Raw genomic sequence first — 20,622 nt, forward strand, 5'->3', positions numbered from 1 at the left:
TCTGAAGAGACGTGGGGGTCGATGAGCCTGAGGCAGTGAAGAATCCCCCCAAATAGGAGAAGCCTTTGAAAAATTGTGCTTCTACATGGCTGGTATTGATCTCTCGGTGTTGATGTCCACCTCATGGTGGACTGGTCACTCTCGGTGGGCGGAAGCATTGCAAGGGCTGTCCTCAAACGCTTAGGGCTTAATTTGCAGCCGGCTCAGAAGCTGCATCTCCACGCACTGGTGGGGACCCTGAAGGCCTCTTGGTCCTGGCCTTCCGTCCAAGAGTGACCGCCTGCCTGGTCTCGGAAGGGCTACCTGGCCGGCAGCAGTATCCAGGAGGGCCGGGCTGAGATGTGGGGCTAGGAAGAAGGGAGGATTATTCCAGGTATTGGAATTCTAGGGGGAGATTCTGAATTCACACGGACCCCGGGGTTTGGATGGCCGAGACCAGTGGTGGGATTCAGCCAGTTGGCACCACTTCGGGAGAACCGGTTGTTAACTTTCTGAGCAGTTTGGCGAACTGGTTGTTGGAAGAAATCATTAGGGCCGAGAACCGGTTGTTAAATTAGTTGAATCCCACCACTGGGCGAGACCTACCTTTGAGCAAGGCCTACCTTAGGGAAGAGGCTGTGAAGATTAACAGAGCCTGTTAAAGGTCAACATGCTGTGTTTGCAAAAAGGGCCGATTAGCCCACAGCCAACAGGAAAAGAAAGTGTGTGTGTGTGTATGTGTGTGTGTGTGCGTGAGAGAGAGAGAATCGGGCGGGGGACAGGAAGGGAAAGATCAGCACTTTTGGAGTGGCAGAGTGAAAATTGGAGAGAGCAAGACAAGGAGGAGGTAGGTGCCTGCTATGTTGGCTCTTTGGGTGTTTCTGGTTTTATTTCATGCCTTGCACTATGAGGAAGACTTTAGGGGCGATCCTGAGCAAGGAGGGAGGACCAGCCCTTTGCAGGAATGCCAGAAAGGCAGTAGGTGCAGCTGCCCCCCTCTGCTCTTGGACCCCAGGGGCCGCCCAGGGCCATTGGGGGAGAGGGGCACTGCAGCGGCACCTGCCCTTCCCCAGAGGCATCATCCGAGTTTGAGCGGCTGAAAAAAGGTGGGTGGGGCCTTTTTGTAAGGAGGGGAGGGGCCTTGTGCTCTGCAACCTTCCCTGCCCTTTTCTCCCAGCTGGCCCTTGAGACGTCCTTTGCAAGGCCCAGAAGGAAGAGGGCTGAGGAGCAGCAGCTGGGTTAGGCGTAGGCATCTGGGAAGCACAAAACTGCCCGTCTCCGTCCGGCAACCACGCCAAGCAAGCATTCCTCCCATGGCAACCAACGGGCAGGGAGGAACCTTGGTCCATGCTGGTCCTTTTCTTTCCAACTTCATCATCGTAGCTGCAGAGGTTCTGCTGCTCTGGGAAAGTCTTCTGATCCCAGGCAGATCTCCCATCTTCTTAGAAAAGAAATCAAGAGGCAGCCTCGGCAGACACATTCCTCAAGATCCAGGGTCTCTCTTTCGGTAGAGCTGGTGTCCAGGTTTGCTCCTTCATCAGATCCATCAGAAACGGAGATCTGTCCATGGGGATTGTGCAGAACTGCTAAACGGGAATAAAGAAGGGGAACTCCCTTTCCTATTCAATGGATGAATTCCAGGTGCTCCAGAAACATCCCATGCGCAAACTCCTTGTAATCCTGTAGCCTGACAGTCTTGTTAGGCAGCTGGGGGCGAAATGGGGCTGAGAAGAAATGCCAAAGTCCACCCAGCGTGGGGCTCCTAGCAAAGGGGACCTTTTAACCAAAGACGGTTTGTTGCCATGTAGGCCTTGTGCGACCGGATGTTTCTGCTGCCCGTCTAGAAAACATGGAGCCCTCAGAAGCAGCAGCAGAAGCCGACAGGAGCCCAGAAGCCACTGCGTCTGACGTTGCCCCCCAGGAAAAGCCTCCCCTCAGATCTCCCCTTGAACCTGGAGCAGGGCAGACCCCAAGCTGGTCAGAAGAAGAACCTCCTGAGCTCCTGGGACAGTGGGACCCCAGCCAGATGTGTCCACCAGCCCACTCAAATGTCCTGCCAACTCCTGCAGGGAAGGAGAGGGCTACACTACAGCAGCCGCAAAAAGGTAACACACACACACACACACACACACACACACACACACACACACACACACACACACCATCTTTCCAGCTTTCCTTTGACTTTTGAATGGGTTTCTTCCAGGAGTGAAATTCAAAATTTTTCCCACTGGTTCTGTGGGTGTGGCTTGGTGGGCATGGCAGGGGAAGGCTATTGCAAAATCTCCATTCCCATCCCACTCTGGGGCCAGCCAGAGGTGGTATTTGCTGGTTCTCCGAACTACTCAAAATTTCCACTACCGGTTTTCCAGAACCTGTTAGAACCTGCTGAATTTCACCCCTGGTTTCATCTCTGGACTGCAGAGATCGTACTAAACTTTGGGGTTGCTCCCTCCACCCCCCTCCTCCCAATATAATCTCTGGGTGGCCAGAGTGAAAGCTTGTGATCTCATTTTCTGACACTGAGTAACTGTTTACTAGTTTGAGATGCCAATGCTTTTGTGATTCAGCCACTCACAATCTGCTGGATTAAAATCTGCTGCAGGGCAGGATTCCTATGACTCTGGTCTCCATGGCTTGCAGCAAAGAAAGATGGGTGTCAGCTAAAGTAATTCATAAACTCAGGTAACAATAAATATGGATAAATACTTTTATCCTATGTAACGGGAATGGTATTTAAATGTTTACTAAGCTTTGTCTTTTATTTTTGGGTTGATTCCTTGTCTTTCGACCCTGGAAGCACTCAAAGCTACAAATACAATTTATGACAAAAGGAGAATATTTAATTAAATATTCAGAAGGGAATAAATTCTGCAGCGGAGATTAAGTTCCTCCAAGGATGGAAAAGTGAAGCTCTAACCTGCAGTTTTAGTGCTGGGAGAAGGGGGTCAAGCAGCCCTCGGGGGGAGGGGGGTATTCAGAGCTTGGGGGAAGGTCTTTATTCCTCTTGCTGGCAACCTGGGGCTCTGCTGGGCAGCACGGACCAAGCCTCAGCCATGCAAGGACCATCAGATGAGGAAAGCAGTGCCATGGAGTAGGTTGATTGGAACAGCTCCAGAGGCAGAGGGAGTCAGGTCTGAAAGAGCTTTGCCTCCCTCCCTTTCTCCTCTTGGGAACTGGGGAGGGGCTTGTCCGAGATGGGGGTTTCTTGGCTGGGGCCCAGGGCCCGCTTGTCTGGCCATTGCCCTGTTGGTGGCCCTCTACACTAAGGGACCTTCCTCCTGCTCTCTTTCGCTGGACAGGTTTGCAGGGGAGATTTCACTGCATTACTCGTTTCGGGAAAAGAAGCGGTTATTTCATTTGCCTGTTTTCTGACTTTTTGCAACACAAAGTGAAATTTCCTTGCTCACACCTGAGCCCCACAGCTGCCCCAAAGAAGAGAAGTGGAGATGGAGTTTTGGCCCCAACAGACCAGAAAGCACCTCCGCCCTCAACGGGGAGAAGGTAAAAGGAAAACCGAACGGCTGTTCCTGGGGACGTTTCCATTAACCATAAACCTGGCATTTTCAGCTCTCTTCCTGAAGATAACCCTGATCAGACGAAGGACGGGCCTTCCCGATTCTCAGCTGCAGGAGCATCTGCAGGGAAGACTCCGTCTCCTGGAGAATGACAGCCAGCGGGCCGTGGCGGTTTTTAGTGTAAGCTTGTAAAGGTGGGGTGAAAGTCGGCCTTTGTCTTATGGACTCCATCCAATTCCCAGGGTGGGGTGGAGAGGAGAAGGGACGTCTCTGCCACGGCTTCCCTCCTTGTGATAGGCGGTGCCTCTGTGGCCCTAATGTGTGGCAGCTGCAGGCAGGGAGGCGGTGGGGGTCCCCTCTGGTTCCCCTTCGTGTGCTTGGAAAGAGCCACATCATGGGAAGGAGTTGGGGGAACCCCCTGGAGCCAAAGGCTCTTCCCAAATTTGGGATCCTAGAACCTTTGGCTGTGAGATCAGTGGCCGTGGACCTCCTGAACTGTGGAAACCGCTCCCCCCCTTTCTTCTTGATCCCCCGATCCCCTCTTCTCTCTTCTCTCCTAAAGAGATTTAGAGGCGGTTTTTGTCTCATAAGATTCTGTAGAGCGCTTTATATGGAAGTCAGTCTCCGTTTCTACATATGCGTCTTAACCCATTCAGAATATAAGTATAATATTTTTAACGTGTAACATAATGGAATAAAGATTACCAAACTTAAATATTTTGAAGAGCAGATGTAACCGGGCCAAGGAAAGGCAGAAACTAGCTGCAAAAATCTTTTTCCATTTTTAGTCAGTCATATTTGTGCCATTTTTCAAGAGGGAACAAAGGTGTAGTGCAGAATCAGGCTGCCACTATGATTTTCTTGTATTTAAACTCAAAGGTTTACTAGTTTTGTTCCCAGAAGAAATGCCCTGTTCCTCTTTGTCTTCCTCAGGAGTTGTCGGCCAGATTGCTGTCCATCCACAGTGAAGGCCATCTCATCGCCATCACATTTTGGACCTTGGAGGAAATCTGGAAGTTTATAACTTACTATTCTCTTGGTAAAACAACACATCAAAAGATTTGGTATTTTGGTGGCTGCTGGTGCTCTGAAAATTAAGACATTGTTTAAGAGATACAAATTTAAAGATCCCGTTTTAAACGTTGTGTACGATAGTGCTTCAGTTAATTTCACACTAAGGGTTTTTGTGAGAAGAGTTTTGGAATCCAGAACTATTCAGACTGGATCCACCTCCCTGAGTCCAGGATCTAACTGTGGTTTAAGATAGGTCTGTTTGGCTTTACTGTCCTGGTTGCTGCTCTTCTTCCTTTCTAGTGGCTCAACTTCTGAGCCAAGAAAAAATGATGGATAGAATTCCTAGGGTTATGAAAGTCATCTTCCCCGCTTTTTCCTTCCCCACCCAAGGACAGCTTCAGGAATATAATATCTGTTTTGTTCCACTACAAGGCAAATAACCGGGTGGGGTAGAATGCAACACGGCCGTAGCCACAATCTGCCAGTTCCATCCTTGGGAGTTTTTGCTGCTTGAAGAACCAGAAAAGGGAGTTTCTGTTCAGAGGTGGGGAAGGGCCTCAGTTTAGGGACTGAGACCCTCAGGAACTCACTGAAGTTTTACTGTATTCAGGTTGAAATGGTCAAAATCAGAAATTGCAACAATTGTCAAAACAAGGAAGTTTCACTCTCCAATCTGCATTGGAGATCGAAGGATCCTTTTCGCACCAGAAGCCAGTACTGCTCCATTGAGCTGCCTCTCCTTTTCTTCTTGAACCTGGGATGGATTATGGGTAGAAATACTCTGGAGGTCAGAGAGTTTTGGGTACCTGGTCAAAAGCTGTGGTACTTCTAGGAAAGATATGCTTCCAATTAACGCTACTAATTTTTAAAGAATAGACTGTGTTGGATAATATGAAAAATGCCTTTCACAGGTTTTTTAAATCCCTGCCTGGAGACTCTGTTGCTGGATGACTCTTTGTGGCTCTCTTCACCAGAAGAAGCTGCTGGAATTGAGGTCCTCTTAGATGAAAATTGTCTCCATCGGATCTACAGAGGACTCTTAATTCAAGAAGGTACCTGGGGTTTTACCTCTACTTGCAAAACAGTATTTAGCATCTGCTGAACTGAATGAGATACGAGCAGAAGCTTTGGGCTCTGCTTCAGTTCATTCATGTTCTGAGGAAAATGTCAAATAAAGACAAACAAATTCATGTTCTGAGGATGACGTCAAATAAAGACAAAATAAGAGGTTCTGTTGGTTGGAAGGGAATTGGATTTGGAGATAGAGATGCCTCAGCTCTGGCTGGGATCACACTTCTGCCTGCCTCTCTCTCTCTCTCTCTCTCTCTCTCCGCCTGCCTGCCTGTCTCCTCCTCTGTGCCAAGACTCGGAACTGGTGTTTGTGTGAAGAGGCATATTTGAGGAATTGCATTCACGTGTCATTGGATTTGGCAACAATTACCTGCAGCTTAGTTACACCCTGTCTTAACTATGAGAGCATGCTCTCTGTGATGCTAACTTGGAGACTCAAAAAATGTCTTCAGAAATTGTAATTAGCACAAAATATAGAAGGACTGCTAATCAGTGAAAAGTACAGGGAATCCACTGGATGGGGGGGGGGGGGGGCTGTTGATCTGCCTTTCACCCCTCCCCCCCATCCATATATTCCACTGCAAAGAATAAGGATTTAGTTGTACAAGATTTTCTCCAGTGTTCTTTGACTTCCATCTTGCAATTGAGGCCAGTCTTTCTGGCTAAAAAAAAACTGACGAAAAATCCCGCCTGAGTATTCAAAATCTTTCCCCATGAAAAGTTTAATGGGGAGCTGTTTTTTCCCCTTCTGGCACTTTCCTTCTCCATCACCAGAGTGGAGCTGCAAACAGGAAAAGGAAAAAGCTTTCATTCCTGCCACTAAAAATGCTGCTGGCTGTTGGGCTCCCACAGAAACAAGGGGCGACGGGGAGTCGATGAATGATGTCCTTGCGGTAGTCCAAGACACGGTAGCCCTCCAAGGCAGCTGAGTAAGCAGGAATTCTGGCTCAGAATTCATTCCCAGTCAGCTCCCAAGCCTTTCCTTGGGGAGGATTTGCCTTCTGGATCCCTCAAATACAAGCCCAACAAACTGTCTAAGCAGCAGCTGGCTCTACCGGGTGGAGAGGTAGCAGGAAGTGATGTCTCAGAAGGGACCCTCCCTAGTTCTTTGGCAAGTAAAGGCAAGGGAGGGGGGGGAAGCGCTTTCAGACTTGCAAGACCCTGTTACTGTAACTTTACATAAAAAGAGAATGCTAGGATTCATGGTTTTGGTTTCCTTTCTGGACTGCCTTGAGGAGCTGAGATATCCCGTGTCTAAAGGTTGTCCTGGCTGTAGCTCTTCCTCCTGTCTCCCAAGGTTATTCTCACAGCCCATCCTGTGGGGTAGGATATGTTTCTGCTCTACCTGGGGAAAAAGAGCTACTTCAATCATGGGATCTCTCTCCTCCATTCTCCCACCGAGCACAATGTTACTCTTTGATGAACGACAACCGCATCCACAACTGCAGAAGGCGCCCCCTGTTTCATGTGGTGCTTTCCTCCCTTCAGGTGCCTATTTTGGGTTTTGTCCTGAGAACGTTGATGCAGCCAATCCAAGCCAAGTGGAATCAGCAGCTCCAGAGCAAGTCCGGAATGACCACCCCACAGATGTCTTGGAGTCCCCGGTGCCTTTCCATCAGTAGGTACCCGAGTTCCCTTGCAGGGCTTCCCTCGGTCTGAACGAGAGCTCCGGGGGTTGATCTTATCTTCAGCGCATTGCAGTGGTGCCATTGATGGTTGGTTGAATATTATTTTCTTGAATGTGTAGATGGTTTCTGAAAGCAAACGCAGCATCTGATGGGTTGGCCTGCATAACTGCACTTCCAGTCACAGATCAAGCGGGTAAGGAGCGATAATTAAAATTGGATTTTTAACTTCTGTGTCCGTGACTTGAAGAGAACAGAACCTCCAACAGAACATGTCAATGCCGCCCGTTTACTCAACTTCCTGGCACTGTGATGGGATTCCCTTAGCTTCCTCCTTCAAACCCTCTGATCCCCTCTCCTGCCAGATCTGTTTGCGGGGAAATTCTATTTAAAAAATTGGCTCGGATGGGTGAATGATAGAGAGAGAGAGATGGTTTCTGGGAAGACGTTAGCCAGCAGGAGAGCTCAAAAAAGCTCACTAGATCCTGGTTGCAGATCTTCAGGATCATAAATGAAAGACGTTCGAAGCTCCTTGTTGGAGAGAGAGGTTTCCAGAAATGGACGAATCTGCCCCTATTAAAGAAGGTGTTGGAGAGACACTCTCAGGATTGGCTGAGAAATGAGTATCCTCATCCCCATCCTGAGGGTCACTGGATGAGACCCCTTCCCTGGATCCAGGTAGATATTAAACAGGCTCAGGGGGAGCCTTAAGACCTGCAGACCCTCAGTGGCCCCTCTCTTCTGCCTTGCCACTAAAAAGAACCACCCCCTTCAAGATCTACTGCACAGTTGTGTCCTCTCACATCCTTTGTGGTGATCCCAAAAGATAGCATCAGAACTGTCCCGTCCTCCCTCTCCTGGTCCCACCAAAGCGCCTCCAGGAGCATGAGTAAGGTAGGTTCGGTGGGTGACTTCAGGCCTAAACCAAGGGTGGGAAGGACTTAGATGCCTTCACAGATTCCTCTTGGGCTCCTTGTGTGTTTACTCCCACCATTATAAGGGGAAGTTTGGAGACCAGTCTCTATCCATCCAGTTTAATGGCTATACTGGTGATTAGTGGTCTTATGGATGGAAGTACAAAACAGCTGAAACCCCCCCCCCAAATCTGTGGAAGAGAAACATCAGCTGGGGGAGCCATCACAGGTGGCAGCTCTAGCTGTTTTTCCTGTAATAAATTATTTCTATCTGCTCTTTTTTTCCTGGTTATTGCCAGGGATATTATAGGCTAAGAAATACGCTCCACTTTTAAGATGGGTGGGTTGAATGACCTCTTATTTCTAATGTTACTCTCTGTGAAACTTGTAACATTAAAATTAACATCACTGACATGTTATGATGTCTGACTATGTTGTTTGATGTCTTCCATATCGTCCAGCCACAGGATTATCTATCGCAGTCGTCAGCCACGAGAGTGCTGTGCCGGACGAGATCAGTTTCCAAAACGGAGATAAAATGGAAATCATTGGCTATTTCATGAAATGCATGCCTTGGTTTGTGGGAAGACATCTCTCTTCGGGCCAGGTTGGCTTTGTGCAGAGCAGCTGTGTGGAGCCCGAGGGCTTCTTGGCCATGGCCACAGAGTAAGTACCACTCGAGTTAAGGAACGCTTGCCAAGTATCAGGTCAAGTGAGGCAGAAAAGGTTCCTCCTGACTTGGGTTGGTGATAAGGAAGCAGATCATCTGGCCACCGTCTGGGTCAAGGAAGATGGGGGATGGGACCCCGAGGGGAGCCCACAAGACAACCGTTAGCAGAATTAAAAATAATGATGCTTTTATCTTCACATCTCCCTTTCCCCCCTACTTTTCAGACTGCCCTCTTGCTCCTTCTCTTCCTCATTTTTGGGTAAGGAGGACTTGCCCTGGAAAGCCATAAAAGTCCTAAAATTGCCCTATTTCCTCCTTTCTCAGACTTCCATACATGGATTTCTTCCGGGAAGATGGTGACTCCTTCATGAAAGAAGAATCCCTCTTGGATAACCTGATCAGGCTCTTGGCACACGGTTCCCAGGAGAGCATTTGCAGCGTTTATCAAATTGGTGAGCAGTTCCAAGGTTTTGTGGCTCTCTCCCTGTGCAGGACATAGGCGCAAGGTTGCTGGGCACCTCTTGGACTTGGCAGCTTGAAAAAAAGAAAGACACAAGTGGTCGTATGAACTGCCAAGTTATATATTATTTACGTTTCATTAGCCTCCAAAGTCAAGGAACTGAATGAGCATGAATTTAAAGATTCAATCATTTGAATGCTTCAGCAGGGCAAAGCTCAAATGAGAATGAATTTAGTTGGATTATGAATTTCTTCAATTTCAAAGGATTTAGTACTGGTAGGTCATTTCTCAAGTTTTCTGCGCCTAAGAAAAATTGGAAGGCCTGCATTTACTGACACTGCAATTACTTCTAGTATGTAGAGCTGTGTATTACCGTTTATCTGAAAGGAAGCTGAGCCTCAATTTAGGAAGATGGGGGAGGGGGACGGAGGGAGGGAGGGAGGAAACAAAACAAAACAAAACAAAAGCATAAGTCTACCTGATACTTGGTGTCGTAAGGTTCTGATCTCCAGTTGAAACCATACTTGGAAATTTGTCATCACCAACCCAATAAATCTGTGTGTGTCCAGGCCCAAATTTGGCATCCTTGGGTGAAGTCACCAGGTTGTTGCAGAGTTCCCAGGATGGGAGTTCGAGTCTCTCTACAGTATTAGGCCTCCCAAAGTAGGCAATCAATAAGCTAAACTTGGCCTGAACGATGCTCTCATTTGTCTCCTCTTACAGATGCACAGAATGATGTGGGCCTTCAGAAACCTCACGAGGAAGGTAAAAGGTGTAAATATTCAAGACAGAGGGAACATTTTAGGTTTTTTAAAGTGTAAAACGAGGCAGAGGAGGAAACATTGGGCTGATATGACGCGTGATGGAAGTTTTACTTGGTACCAGGGGTGAAATCCAGCAGGTTCTGACAGGTTCTGGAGAACCAGTAGTGGAAATTTTGAGCAGTTCTGAGAACTGGCAAACTGGCCCCCGAGTGGGGTGGGAATGGACATTTTGCAGTATCCTTCCCCTGCCGTGCCCACCAAGCCACGCCCACAGAACTGGTAGTAAAAAAATTTGGATTTCTCCACTGCTTGGTACCTTTTATATCTATATCTAGTGAAGATATTTAATGCAGGTATCTAGTGAAGGCATCTTTTATATCTAGTCTAATGAAAAGAAGGGCTGGGGCGACGTGATAGCAGTGTTCCAACATTTGAGGGGCTGTCAGAGAGAAGAGGGGGTCGGCCTGTTCTCCAAAGGCAGGGCAAGAAGTAACAGATGGAAACTTGTCAGGGAGAGAAGCAACCTGGAACCAACCCTGAGACTTGCACTCTTCCTCTTTCTGTGTCTTTCAGAAATGCCCCCTTCCTTCTTTAGTGAAAAGGAGAGTCCAACTCCATGCAGAGCGGTGAGGTCACTAATGAAGATGAAGGACTTTCAGCCGACTGAAGATAAGCAGCAGCAGCAGCTGCCCACTTGCCACAGGCAGGAGCCCCCCCTTTCGCAGAAGCCATGTTTCTCCATGTGCCAGGATGGTACTTTGGGGCCAGAAATTCCTGATTTGTTACTGTCGTTTTTGAATCAGGAAGGCTATGAAGATGGCTTCGGGGGCCTGTACGACCCTCCATTGTCCTTCCTGAAGACGTCCATCCATGGCGATGCCACAGAGGAAGAGCTGATGGATTACTTGGCTCGAGCTCGGGCAGTGGCCAGACAAGCCGACCTGCCCTGGGCCACGACGCGGCTGTGCTACCTGCTGGGAAGAATGAGTCTCCGAAGGTTCAAGCTGTCTCAGGCTCGGGTGTATTTTGAAGAAGCCCTGGCAACCCTGCGGGGGGATTTTCGTGACCTCCACTTGGTAGCCACTCTTTACACCCATCTAACAGGCATTTACCTGAAACAGAAGAACGTGGAGAAAAGCGCTTCTTTCCTTGACAAAGCTGCCTCCTTGCTGATGGGCCTGGCCAGCGACACGGATGGTGCAGAGATGGCCCTGGAGATCTTGAAATACGCCTTGAAAAGAGCCGTGCTCAGCCAGAGCAGAAACGCCGAGGCCAGGGCCTGCTTCCTGCTGGCAAAGCATTGCCTGAGTTTCAAGCAGGGGCAGGAACCGGCCCCCTTCCTGGAAAGGCTGCAGCTGCTGCTGAATACGGGCCAGGGGTTGCCCAGCGGCAGAGGGTCCGTGGACTGCTACTTGAAGCTTGGCCAACTCTACAGCCAGAAGTGCCTGCCCCGCCTTGCGCTCAGCTGCGCCAAGGTGGTGTTTTCCCACAGCTCCTGTTCTCTGCTGGAGCAGTTCAGGACCATCGATTTGGTGTTAAGGAATGCCTCTAAAGTCCACAGTCCCACACCTGGTGGACAAACACACCCCTCCCTCGTGGCCTTTTACCTCAGAGAACTGCTTCACGCGCTGGAAGGGAGCAGGGGCAGCCAGAAGCTGTGCAGCGTCATTTACTATGAACTTTCTCAGCTGCACAGCCGTTACAAGCAGTACGAAGAAGCCATCGGCTACATGGAGGAGGTTCTAGAGCTGAACACGAGTGGGCGAGTGGTGGAAGACACCATTAGCCACTTCATTTTCCTCAGCTGGCTCTACATCCTCCATCAGCAGACTGACACGGCTCTGTGCATTTTAAACGCAGTCGCAGAGTCCCCCTGGAGCACCCGCCAGCAGTTGGGTGTCATCCATAACATGGCAGCCATCAGTCTGAGACAGAGGAATCAGCCCAGGCGAGCCGTGGAGAGCTACTTCAAAGCTCTGAGCATTTCCAGAGAGACAGGCAGCGTGGCTAACGAGGCAGTGGCTTTGGCCAACCTGGGCATCTTGTGCCTGCACTCGTCTGCCCAAAGCCTGGGGGAGCATTTCTTGATCAAAGCCATCCAGCTCTTCTCCGAACTCTCCAGTGGAGAATGTGGGGGGAACTTCGTGGCCATCCTCCTCCGGCTGGGGCACCACTACACCCGTGGGGCTCAGAAGGAGAAGGGGAGGAATTGCTATGAGTGGGCCTTTCTGGTGGCGATGGAACGCGAGGATGTGGAAGGTAAATTCATTTCCCAGGTTCACAATTAGGATAAATGATGCCGTGCAGCTTTTTCCCAGCTATCAAGGCAAAGGGCCCAGAGGAGCTAAGATGGATATTTTATGGTTTGAGGGCGTTGCTCAGGTTTCTTTTCTCCACTCAGACACGCATTTCAAAGCAAGTCTGCTGCCTTTGCTTCTCCCTCTGCTATGACCTGGAACCATCAAGGGACAGAAGACGCAGGAAGAGACGGTGGAAGTTTCTGCCTCCTCCTCCTCCTCCTCCTCCTCCTCCTCCTCCTCCTCCTCCTTCCTATTCAATACCCAAATTCTTCAGATTATGGTTTGAGTAGGGCTCTGGGTAGAGTAAGACTGAGTTTTATATGCCTTCTTCCTTCTTATGTTCAAAATTCAAATTTGCTTTTAAGAAATGGTGACCTTTCACGAACTGCCTAGAACAGACAGGAAATCCCTAGAAGCCCAAATGCTCTTTGGTGATGCCCTAATAAAGAGCATTTGTTGCTTATTACTGTTGATGTGATTCAGGCAGTTCACTGCATGGAAAGTGACGGCCACACGTAAAGGGCTTCTCTTCAGGCTGGTGAAAAGCTGTGGGGGCCGAGGGCGTCATGCTGTTGGAAGACTTTGTGGCATTAATGGGCCAACCGCTCCTCCTTTCTAGGGCAACTCCAGGCTGTCCAGCACCTGTGTCATTTCCACAGCACGGTTGTCCCAGATCCAGCGCAGTGTGTCCTCTACAACGAATATCAGCTCACCCTGGTTAGGAAGATGTCCGACAAGGTCATGGAAGGGCAGGTGCTAGAGACCATCAGCCATCTCTACCTGTCTCTGGGAACAGAAAGGTAGGAACTGCAACGCACGAGCTTCCAATGAAGAGGTTTTGTCACTCAGCCACTTTGGTAGTGAGCCGGACACAAAAGTGCCCTTCTGCAGGGAGAAGAGGCTCTCTTCCCCTTGACAAAAGGTTACTTTATCCCAAGAACAGGCCCTCTTCTGATGTCTGGGATCAAAGTTTCCATCATCGTCAGCCAGTTTACCCTGGCCTGGCCTGAGCTCTGCTGGACAAGCAGCGTTCTTCAGCTCTTCCCCACGGTTGCTGCGGGATGCTCGCATTCTCTCTAAGGGGGAGGGGGGAGGGTCAGGCATTTCGGTCTTTCAAGTTAAGTGACCCACAGAAAGAGGCTTCTGAGAGGTGCTGAGAAGAGCCGGATTCTGATACTGCAGGGAAAGGATCTCGTCCTGCCCCCTCCTTTCTGATTCTATGAGCTTCATGATGAGCAGAATTTCAGCTGGTGGAACTTTCCTAAATTCTCTCATACTGAGAGCTCCGGGTGCTCCATTTTTATCCCTGTGTGGTGCAGGAACCATGCTAGAAAAAAACCCCACCAGCTGGGAGAGATTGGTTGGCTGAAGTTCTGCATGAGGATCTCTAGGGCTGGTGTTGATGATGTGACTATAGATCTCGTAATATTTCTGTCCAAGTGTTGCTAGTTTGATCACAGTCTCCAAAAAGATTCTAATCAGAATGGTTTCCACAGCTGATAAATAGATATCAATGGTGTATCTGAATAAAATATCAGATAAGAGGGAGAATATCCCACAGCAGATAGAGCAACTGGCTCAGGGTGGAGCCTCCATAAGTCAGCAGGCTGTAATGGTGATAGTGGGAGATTTGTACTTTCAGACTTGCAAGATTGATGTATGCCTTTCAGGCAGACCAGACAGAAAACACGGCTGGATGAGCTAATTCGGCTTTATTGTAAAGCTACATCCACAGGATTGTGCAGTTCTAAACGTACAATTCTCCCCTGTCACTCCCAAGGGTGCTTTTTCCAAAAGGCAACTGGACTGTTTTCTTTGGCAATGTTTCTCTTCTCACCTAAGAAGTGTCTTCAGTTCTGAACTGATTGGGAAGCTTCTCAACCATGATTTTGGTTTCATGGGTTTCCTGCACATGGCAGAAGGTTGAATTAAAGGATCCACATGAGTGGATCAAAATAATCTGTTGGTTGGTCCTCAGAGGTTTTGAAAATGATACAAGGTCAGCCAGATAGTGTTTCTCCTTCTCCTTCAGGGCATGCCGGTCTGCTCTGGACTACCTCAAGAGGAGCCTTGGGATATTCATTGATCTTCAAGCCAAAAATAAGGAAGCTCAGGCCTGGCTCCAGGCAGGAAGGATCTATTATGCACTGCGGGAGAATGAATTAGTTGACGTTTATATCCAGGTGAGCGGAATGATCTAGGGAGGCCACTGAAATTGACCTTTTCCTCAATTGTTTTAACTCAAAAAAAAAAAGAAAGAAAGAAAGAAAGAAAGAAAGAAAGAAAGAAAAGAAAAGAAAAGATGTTAATTTGGTTGTTTTTAAAATGACCTGTCTAGCAAATAGGAGATGGGTCTTTCAGCCATATCTTGATGCCCTCTGAAATTTACTAAATTTACTTTTCTCAGGAAGAGCAAATATACTTACAACTAATTATTTCCATATATCTCAATATTTGAGAAAAGTAAACTTAGTAAATTCTTTTCTAATGAATAGAAATATACACTTTCTAGCTGTATCTCCCTTTCACAATTTGTAATGGTGTTGCTCTCATCAGAAGTGTAGATTGCTCCTTTAAATTCTATCCCTTTCAGTTGAAAAATTGCATGTAAGTTTGCTTTTCTCCAGACAGCCAGTTAGAGGTGGGAATCTCATTGTAGATCAGGTCCCACAAACCCATGCTGAATCACCTCCCACACGGATTCTTCCAGATGCTCTTGCCTAGCCCACCTTCTCTGTGGTGCCTTTAGCATCTTCAAGATGTCACCAAGCCTTGGTTGAAAGGATGGAAAGTTTTGTGGCTGTGATTTGGGGTGATTCAAGAAGATCCTCTACATTTCCAGCAAAGAGGAAATGACCCAGTTCTTATTCAAATGTAAAATGTGACATCAGAAGAGGCGGCTAGCGGCAGTCCTAATTCTCTAAGGTCTATTTATGGAACACTGGAAAAAGAAGAAAGTGGATTACAAGCAGCTTTTGGTTGCGTAGTGCTTCTGTTTGAACTGTTCCCTTTTGTGTTGCTCCATCTGATAGAACCCTCCTTTCCTCCTAGGTTGCTCACAACGTTGCTCTGAGTTCTCAGGACCCCAATTTAGAAATGGAAATGCTCGAAGCCTCGGGAGACATATTTTTCAACGGAGACTGGGAAAAGGAAAAAGCAGCGCCCTTCTACAGGGTGGGTATCCTCTTCCCACCCTTCACCCGGGTCGTCCTTGAGACGTCGGGCAGATAAGGCTGGGTGACGCCTTTGTGATGTTACACTCTGCAAGACGGCCCTTTGTGTCCTGCTCTTGTTTTAGGACAAGGCTCTGCCACTTGCCACGAAGGCCAAAAACGGCAGCGCTGAACTTCGCCTCTTCAACAAGTTGGTTGGGTTGTTCTTGACCTTACAGAAGTATGAAGAATGTCTCGGATACGCCCAGACGTCATTAATGCTCAGTGTCGATTTAGGTAAACCTGTCCGGTGCATTTCCGAAAATCACTTGGGGATGTCAATGAAGACTCTCGGTCATCTGGGCAAAGGTGTCTGAAGGGTGAACCATGGCAACCAGGCTGTTTTTTTTGTTAGCTTAGATGTTTTATTGCTCATCCAAGCAGCTTCATCAGTCAGAGCAAGTCAGTAGGCAGAGTCTCGTTGGAATGTACCAACTCCTGCCACACCAACCTCTAAGGGGTTTTCTCCCCAAAATGCATTGCAATATGTCCATTAAATCATACAGATAAAGGTGTCTGAAGGTTGAATCCTGACTCCCAATGACTCTCTGCCTACCTGACTCGCCCTGACTGATGAAGCTGCTTAGATGAGCCGTGAAACGTCTCCAGCCAGTAAAAAAAATTAGTCTGGTTGCCCTGATTCAACATTCAGGGCCTTGGGGATGATTCAGAGTTGCAGAGAAAGAGGCACATCATTGGCCTAGTTCTGCAGTCCCCACAAATGCTTCCTAGGTGCACAGAAGGGTGGGAAAAGGAGGGCTGAATCCAGGGACTGACAGCCTTGTCCAGGAGGTCTGCAGTATGTGGTCAAAAAGGCCCATTTCATGGCCACTGGGGTTCCATCAAAGCTTTTCCTGCTGCAGACACCCTCACCCCAATTGCAGTAGGAGAAGCTGGGAGCAAAGTCTTTAGCCTGTGGGCAATGAGGGACTGGCAGGAGAAATTGGAGAAGGGCAGAACAAGGTTGGGAGCTCCTTGCAAAGGCAGGAAACTCCATGAACTTTACTGCCTTGTTATGGAGAGTCCCTGCCATCAAATCTTGGAAAAAGCTCCACTAGAGGAAATCTCTTTGAGGAAGACTCAAAAAGTGGAAGACTCAAAAAGGATGAGTCAGCCTCCTTGCTACACTGGGGTGCAACCACTTTTAGGGATTATTTTGTTGATGTATGCAAACATTTGTATGCTGCCTGCTCCATAGGACTCCAGGTGGCTTAGAATAACAGCAAGTTATTCCCAACCGAGTGGCTAAGGCAACTCTGCCACTCTTCACCCCCAAATGTTGCCAAATGACCCAATGCAAGGGCTCAGGGAGCTCCAGACTGCAGGGCTAGCATCCTCCCCTCCACTTCAGAGGGGGTGGGGGCCCTTGGCGTTCCCTCCCTGAGAGAAGGGCCAGAGGGCACTGGATCTTGCTGGGAGGGACAGCCTGGAAGCTCCTGGCAGTTGAGCCACATGAGGCCTTTTTTTTTTTTTTTTAATTTGATTTATATGCCGCCCTTCTCCAGAGACTCAGGGCGGCTTACAATGCGTTAAGCAATAGCCTTCATTCTTTTGTATATATTTATACAAAGTCAGCTTATTGCCCCCACAACTGGGTCCTCAATTTACCTACCTTAGAAAGGATGGAAGGCTGAGTCAACCTTGAGCCTTGGTGAGATTCGAACCTGCAGTAATTGCAGGCAGCTGGTCTTAATAACCAGCTTAATAACAGGGTGCCTTAGACCACTGTACTACCAAGGCTCTTTGAGTCAATGGCCACACTGGGAACTGATCCTGGTAGCAACCCAGTGACTGTGGCAGCTGTGTCCCATTGCTCCTTCTGCTGTCGTCACTGGCAGCCAGGCCACTGTAGTTCAGGCCAATTAAGAAGAACGGGCTGAAGTTGTCTAATTGTCACAATTATTCAGTCATCAGAGCATCCCAGTTCCATAAATCTATAGCCTCCAACAGCTGAATGACCTTCTGAAGCCTATTTATAAAGTGGCGGGGGTGGGGGAGTGAAATTAACACAAGAAATCTTTGGATTCCAATTGTACTTTCTAAAACAGAAGTTAAATCTCTGCCTGTCAAAGCCTTCCACAGATTCGTCATTCTTCATAAATAGGTTAGAAAATTCAAATGTGAGGATTTTAGGCTTCGTCAGAATTGTTGACGGTATTTACATTCGGTATTCACTTGAGACTGTTCTTCCTGCAGCCCCTACTCCCATCAGCCCAGCCCAGGTTGGACAACTCTTGACGCAACATCTCAAGCGTCAGTTTTGGAGGCTTCCAAGACTGTTTGGCAGCTAGAATTCTGCCAAGCAGGCGAATCAGAATCCAAACTATTCTGGGAAATTATGCTTCCTGTCATACCCTGTAGAAGCAAACACAGTGGCCAAGAACCCTTCTCAAGAACTTTGATGAATTTTATTGCAGCCATCAAAGCAGGTATCTCAGCACAAGCACAGAGCCACGTCCTACGTTAAAGAGACATCGTGGTTCTCTTGATGGCATATTTTTAGGTCTGCTGTTCACTACCAAACCTGGTGAATCAGGACCACCATCCCTGGTCTGCTGCCTGCCATCTTTCTCTCTTTCATGGCCGGTTTTCTCTTTGCTTCTTTGCTAGGAGACCAGCTGAGTGAGCGAGTGGCCTACCACCGCCTGGCGGTCATCCACCATCACTTGGGGCAGTGTGAACTGGCCGAGCACTTCTTCCTCAAAGCCGTTTCCCTCTGCCCCTCCCCACTGGAGTTTGACGAGGAAGCCCTCTATTATGTCAAAGTGTACCTTCTCCTGGGAGACATCACCTTCTACGACCTGAAGGTAAGACAGGAATGAGCACCTGAAGACGGGAAATTGCTTCACCTGGTTTTGGAATCTTTACTTAGTAAGGGAGACCCAGGAGAACAGACCAGAACAGGAGGAGAATAATCTATGCTAAGTGTAGTTTTTGTCATGTTTCCCCCCAAATAAATTGGATTATTTTACCAGAAAGGCAGAGATGCACAAGAAGCAGCTCACCGGAGGCCAGTCTACACCTCCCAAGATCCATAACTTCTTAATGGCAGTTTCTCTGTGTCCCTCTTTCCTCCTTAATTTGATGAGGAAGCCTTGCTGATTTAGAGGACTTGGACTGTGGTGGTTTTTCTGATATTTCCCCCAGTGACTGCTGCCTCTGTCTTCCCCTGTGCATTGACCCCTTTTTGAAGAATTTGTGCAAAAAAAAAAAAAAAAAAGGGAGGCAACCAAGGTGCAGCCTTTGGGCCACAGCCTCTTGCACTCAAAGATTGCAAAATGTTTTTGTAGAAAGAAAAGGCTCCTAATTTTAGACAAGGGAATGTGCCGTACTCATTAAGCTGATGCTTGTTCTTGCACACCTAAACAACCCTCCAGGCCCAGCACCTTCCTGCATTCTTTGCAGGCTCAGGAAGCTTCTCCTCTCCCTTCCACCTGCTTGGGAAGCCAGGAGAGAAGCTGTTTGTTATCACTCTCATGACACCCCAAACAGAAGTGAATTGCAGAGATGAGACTCGTGAAGAAACCACGGGAGGAAAGGAAGAAAGCGGGGGACAGTCCTGAGGGGCTGGGAGGGCTGGAGTGACGCCATGGCACGCAGACGAGGGGCAGGGCTGGGGGAACTGCGGGGAGGGTCAGAGCATGGAATGAAGCCGCTGGAGGCGGTGGTGGCAGCACAGAAACCGCCCAACCATCAGTTGCCCCCTTCCCGGCAGAGGGAGCGAGGGAGGCAGGGGGACCACAAAAGGCACTCTGGCTTTTCATGGCCCAGAATGAGCTTTGCCACCATTGCCAAATCTCAGTGGCAGATGGGTGAGTTTGTGTGTGTGTGTGGGGGAAGGATGTCTTTTTGTTCAAGCAAAAAATTGCAATGTTGAAGTTGTGGTTGTTGCTGCGTTACTTTTGCAGGTGTCAACCTAGGCAAGGACGTCCCTAAAGAATCAGAAAGTCTTTTCTGCCATGACTTGCTTTTTTGGGTTTTAGAGGTGGGTGAGCAGAGCCGCTAGTGGGAACAGCAAAGAGTGAGGCAGAACAGAGTCATTGCTATCTGCACCGTGATTGGTTGCTGTGGGTGTGGAGGGGGGGGTTTCCCTTTTTTCCCGCCTTTTTTCTTCTGAGTGCCCTGTGCGCTCTGGGATTTACCTCACGATGCTCCTCTTTGCCTGACTACCTTGTTGTACGTGTGTGTGTGTGTGTGTATATATATATATATATATATATATATATATATATATATATAGAGAGAGAGAGAGAGAGAGAGAGAGAGAGAGAGAGAGAGAGAGAGAGAGAGAGAGAGAGAGAGAGAGAGAGAGAGAGAGAGAGAGAGAGGGAGAGATGTAAAATATATTTATATAAAACTACAAGTTCGTGTTGGCATCTCTGACTTTGACAGCTGCTGTGCAATTCCCTGACTCCCTTGTTGTTTTCCTAGACTTTGACTTACCGACCGGCCTGTTTCAATTTTTTTTTTTAAAAAAAGTAATCACAGACCCTCTATCGCTTAATGTTTCAGGATCCTTTTGATGCTGCAGGATACTACAATCTGGCACTGGCTGCCGCCATGGATTTGGGGAACAAGAAAGCGCAACTGAAGATTTATACCAGACTTGCCATAATTTACCACAATTTCCTTATCGACCGAGAGATGTCTCTCTTCTTCTATCAGAAAGCCAGAGCCTTTGCCACGGAGCTAAATATTTGCAGAATCAACCTCTCTCCAGACCAGCCTCCCAGGAGAAAAGTCCTGTGAGCCTCTCCTCTGGACACTAGCTGGAGGGCTTGCGAGGGACAGAGAGCAGCCCCCCTTTTTCTGGCACCTGAGTTTCTGAAGCACTCGGTATCTCCTCCTCCTTCCCACCCATTCCCCCCAAAATAAGGACAAAGTCAAGAAAAGGGCATCAGGGATGATCCTGGAAGCAGCTGGCTATGAAACTACAGAACAGTTGAAGTCAGCAAACAGTGATCAAGCTCAAATGAAAGCATTTAACTGAAAATAAATATGCTAAAATAATACATATACATACTTAACATTTTCTCATGCTCCAATTTTAACATAGTTCCAGGTTTGTTTGGGAAACGGCATTTAGAATATGAAT

General features: G+C 48.2%; 1 protein-coding gene across 2 annotated transcripts; it reads left to right on the plus strand.

The window, feature by feature from the left end:
- Window positions 1-3,283: 3,283 nt before the first annotated feature.
- Window positions 3,284-20,519, plus strand: SH3TC1 (SH3 domain and tetratricopeptide repeats 1). Of its 2 annotated transcripts, XM_070948361.1 has the most exons (15): window positions 3,284-3,677; window positions 4,431-4,536; window positions 5,423-5,563; window positions 7,071-7,200; window positions 7,330-7,403; window positions 8,583-8,787; window positions 9,116-9,243; window positions 9,975-10,016; window positions 10,589-12,274; window positions 12,935-13,115; window positions 14,348-14,498; window positions 15,367-15,489; window positions 15,614-15,764; window positions 18,138-18,334; window positions 20,040-20,519. In XM_070948361.1, exons 1-15 carry the CDS (start codon window positions 3,429-3,431, stop codon window positions 20,274-20,276), a joined length of 3,801 nt encoding a protein of 1,266 aa, XP_070804462.1. In that variant the 5' UTR covers window positions 3,284-3,428; the 3' UTR covers window positions 20,277-20,519. The 2 variants fall into 2 exon arrangements, with proteins under 2 accessions (XP_070804462.1, XP_070804463.1); XM_070948362.1 differs by lacking the exons at window positions 3,284-3,677; window positions 4,431-4,536 and having other exon boundaries at window positions 5,506-5,563; window positions 7,071-7,204.
- The last annotated feature ends 103 nt before the right edge of the window (window positions 20,520-20,622 follow it).

This window comes from Pituophis catenifer, unplaced genomic scaffold (assembly GCF_029215685.1).
Source record: "Pituophis catenifer annectens isolate HBS135680 unplaced genomic scaffold, rPitCat1.0.hap2 SCAF_8, whole genome shotgun sequence".
Lineage (NCBI taxonomy): Eukaryota > Metazoa > Chordata > Lepidosauria > Squamata > Colubridae > Pituophis > Pituophis catenifer.

Coding starts and splice junctions, on each gene's coding strand:
- SH3TC1 (XM_070948361.1), top strand. CDS start 3,429: ATGGAGTTTTGGCCCCAACAGACCAGAAAGCACCTCCGCCCTCAACGG. Junction 12,275..12,934: donor GGAACGCGAGGATGTGGAAG/GTAAATTCATTT, acceptor CCTCCTTTCTAG/GGCAACTCCAGGCTGTCCAG. Junction 13,116..14,347: donor CTGTCTCTGGGAACAGAAAG/GTAGGAACTGCA, acceptor CTTCTCCTTCAG/GGCATGCCGGTCTGCTCTGG.